The sequence below is a fragment of the Protomyctophum parallelum genome (genome assembly GCF_964188405.1).
Source record: "Protomyctophum parallelum genome assembly, chromosome: 1".
Lineage (NCBI taxonomy): Eukaryota > Metazoa > Chordata > Actinopteri > Myctophiformes > Myctophidae > Protomyctophum > Protomyctophum parallelum.
The window spans coordinates 55,804,080-55,807,841 of NC_139697.1; the positions used below are offsets into that span (position 1 = coordinate 55,804,080).

The following is a 3,762-nucleotide window of genomic DNA, read 5'->3' on the forward strand; positions in this document are numbered from 1 at the left end:
CCAAAGGCTAAAATGTAATTCAGATGTTGTAGACGGATGCCAGGTCATTGTTGGCCTGGCATCCTATAATGTGGCGTTTACAGATTATATTGTATATATTTATATTCTGTTTGATGATCGGTTCTTTGTTTACCTTTCAGTCTGTTTCACAAATGTAATAATAGGACTTGGCCTATCAAAGTGAATCAATGAATACTTCATGAGCTTGTAGATGGTTTCTATTTGACAAATATTTGCCCTAGAATAATTGGGATGCTAGGGTTCAAGAGTTTTAATTGATCTGCTAATGCCTCCTGGTCCCGTCCTTTGCTCCTGTGTGCAGGTGCAGGTCATTCCCTGGGTGATCTCAGACAGTAACTACGTGCGCTGCCCATCCCAGCGTCTGGACGCCAGCAAGACCGTGTTTGTGGGTGCCTTGCATGGTATGCTGAACGCAGAGGCCCTCGCCAGCATCATGAACGACCTCTTTGGCGGGGTCATGTACGCTGGCATCGACACGGACAAGCATAAATACCCCATAGGTGAGTTATTGAGACCTGATGTGTGACACGTTTCTCGGTTGTACTTTTTGTGTACTTGGCTGACACTCTTAAACCATAGTGAGTTAAACGCAAGGTAATATACATGTATAGAAGCAGTGTGGTGCCTTGGTAATCTAGGTTCATAGGTAAACCACCCATCAGTTGCATTATAATATCAAAAATAAATGTGTACATTGACTTGCGACTATACAAATGGTCGATGATTGTCATTTTAACCTTTGCTTAAGACCTTTCTCATCCGTTTATTTGCAGGCTCTGGGCGTGTCACCTTCAACAATCAGCGCAGTTACCTGAAGGCTGTTTGTGCAGCGTTTGTGGAGATCAAAACCCCCAAGTTTACAAAGAAGGTGAATGTTTTAACCGTTGACAACTAGTCATGTTTCATGCTTGGGCTTAGCCCTAGCCAAGGTTAATTAAATAAGGTTAGGAAGCGAAGACCGTACGGTGGACTCCATGGAAGGAAATAAACATGCGCAATTGAGACCAGGGAGTTGTACATGCCCAAATTTGTACAACTTCCTGGTCTCAATCAAGCTTCCTAACCTTATTTAATTAACCTTAGCCCTGTGGACTGAGAACTGAGCAGTGTGGTCCCTCTGTCCTCCAGGTCCAGATTGACCCCTATCTGGAAGATTCCATGTGCCAAGTTTGCAGTCGCCAGGCTGGGCCGTTCTTCTGCAGAGACCAGGTGAGTCCATCACTTCTCCTACAAGTTCTAGCATTTTAATACTGCTTTTTTTGTTTCATTATTCGGCAATATTTAAGTGCACCCATTTCTATAATGGCTGAGTTCAAAAGCACACAAGGTGCCATTGCCTTGTTCATACGTACCGGTATACATATTTTGGACATTTAATTTAATTGTACACTAAACTAAGCATTTTTGTTTAAGCATTTTTTTATCTGTACATTTAATTTAGAACATAGAGCACCGAAGTCTGACGTCAGTATCGGTAGACTAAACCTACAGTTGATTTAGTCGACTAAAGTTTATTTTGGCGGGCCTATCTACAATTCACAACGCGTCGCAGCGTGCAACCAAGTGTCCACTAGTCCCTTCCTAACATTTTAGTCTAGTTTTTTTATTTGACAATTGTTAATGTATTAAGTCTTAGTTTTAGTCATCATAGCTTAGTTTTCATTTAGTTTCCATTTAGTTTTCGTCAGTGAAAAAAGGTAGTCCGACCATTTTTTTTCGTTTTAGTCGATGAAATCAACAGTGTTAAAGGCTTAGGAAACGGTCTTAGTGTGGGGCTCCTTTCACAGAATTCACCAGTTTCATAATGACTTGGCCATGCAAAAAATAAAAGTTTACGTTTTTGCTATAATCCATGAGAATATACCCATAATGCATCTGTCCTCGTCTTGCGGTTTCCAGGCCTGTTTCAAGTACTACTGCTGCTCCTGTTGTAGTGGAGGATATTAATGACACGATCGTTCACTTTATGGTACAAGCACCAAATTTGGTACACAAGTGCTTCAGAACCTACTCTCTCAGAAAAGTATGTTGTCCACTTGAAAAAACTAAATGGCCACCATTTTTCAAGATGGCCGCCAAATGAAAAGGGCCTTTTGTGGCGGTTCTGGACAACCGTGGGTCCGACCGACTCGAGACCGGGCACTGCACTCCCTGTGGGTGTGTGGAACGTGTGTGTCGAATTTGAAGTCGGTGGGGCGAACGGTTCTCGGGTTATGTGGATTACAGATGTACAGACACACACACAGACTTGAATATATGTCAATGGGCAATGCCCATTGGGGTTTTTTTTAGATGATGGGTAAGAAGAGAGAGATGTGATGTCAGGTGGTGTGGGCTAAGAAGTGGTCAGGGCTATTTGAGATGTACAGTAAGTGCAAAGAGAGATGGTGAGGGAGGGAGAAAAGTATTTGTACCAATTGACCAGACAGTAGACAGTAGTGTAACAGGTTAAGGTGAGTATAGAGATGGAAATGTTCTAGCAAGAGAAGCCAATGTATTGAGAATATGGGACATAGTATGGGTCAGGAAATATTTGTGACAGAAGGCTACCAGTGAGAGGGAAGATGTATACGATGGTAGTGAGACCAGCCATGCCGTACGGTTGGAAACGGTGGCACTGATGAAAAGGAGGCACAGCTGGAGGTGGCAGAATTAAGGATGCTAAGGTTCTCATTAGGAGTGAAAAGAAAGGACATAAACAGAAATTACTGAATTAGAGGATCAGCCCAGGTTAGAAGGTTTGGGGATAAAGCAAGAGAGGTGAGGTTGAGATGGTTTAGACATGTGAAAAGGAGGGATGAGGGTACATTGGGAGAAGGATGCTGAAGATGTAGCTGCCAGGTAAGAGGATGGCCAAAGACGAGGTTTAAGGATGCTGTGAGAGATGACATGAAGGTGGCAGGTGACAGAGGACAAAACCAAATGGGGTCCATGTGTGGTCCAGCCCTATGGAATGTAAAATTCAAGCATGTGCTAATGAAAAGTATTTAAAATATATAGTTTTGATGCTCATCCTAGATCCTACTACTATAGGGGATGCAAAGCAATATGTCCGTTTATCCGTCCGACTTCTCCTACCAAATCACTCCGTTAGCACACATCTCTCTATGCACAAAAAATGATGCATGCCACAGAAATCCATCTGCACTACATTGCATCCATGTCATATTTACTGTACAAATATTGCTTTTGTATGACATACTGTTATTGCACAACATTTCACTGTGACACAAATTACATTACAATTTCCACATTAACCGACCCCTCCCCTTTTCCCTGCACGTGCACACACACACACACACACACACACGGTACTGTACAGTACACTATAGTATGTTACAGTACAGTATGGTAAAGTACAGTACGGTACAGTAACGTGCGGTACGGCATGGTACAGTATGATACCATAAAGTATGGTACAGTACAGTATGATGCCGTACAGTACAGTACAGTACGGTACGGTACAGTATGGTACCATGCAGTACGTTACAATACAGTACAGTACAGTACGGTACAGTATGGTACCATGCAGTATGGTACAGTACGGTACAGTATGGTACAGTACAGTACAGTACGGTACAGCATGGTACAGTATGATACCATACAGTAAGGTACAGTACGGTACAGTATGGTACAGTATGGTACAGTATGGTACCATGCAGTTTTAATTTTTAAAAATTTGAATCTCTCTTTAACTACTCAGAGTTTACCAGAAGTGTGGAAACAGGCTCATGTTTCACC

At 42.4% G+C, this 3,762-nt stretch overlaps 1 protein-coding gene across 1 annotated transcript; it reads left to right on the forward strand.

Annotated features, from left to right (window-relative positions):
* Window positions 1-286: 286 nt before the first annotated feature.
* On the forward strand, window positions 287-1,968 carry LOC310876338 (cytoplasmic polyadenylation element-binding protein 1-like; the record flags this gene model as incomplete). The annotated part of the gene is made up of 4 exons (XM_083789861.1): window positions 287-521; window positions 795-889; window positions 1,150-1,230; window positions 1,921-1,968. 4 exons carry the CDS (start codon window positions 287-289, stop codon window positions 1,966-1,968), a joined length of 459 nt encoding a protein of 152 aa, XP_083645987.1.
* Window positions 1,969-3,762: the final 1,794 nt, after the last annotated feature.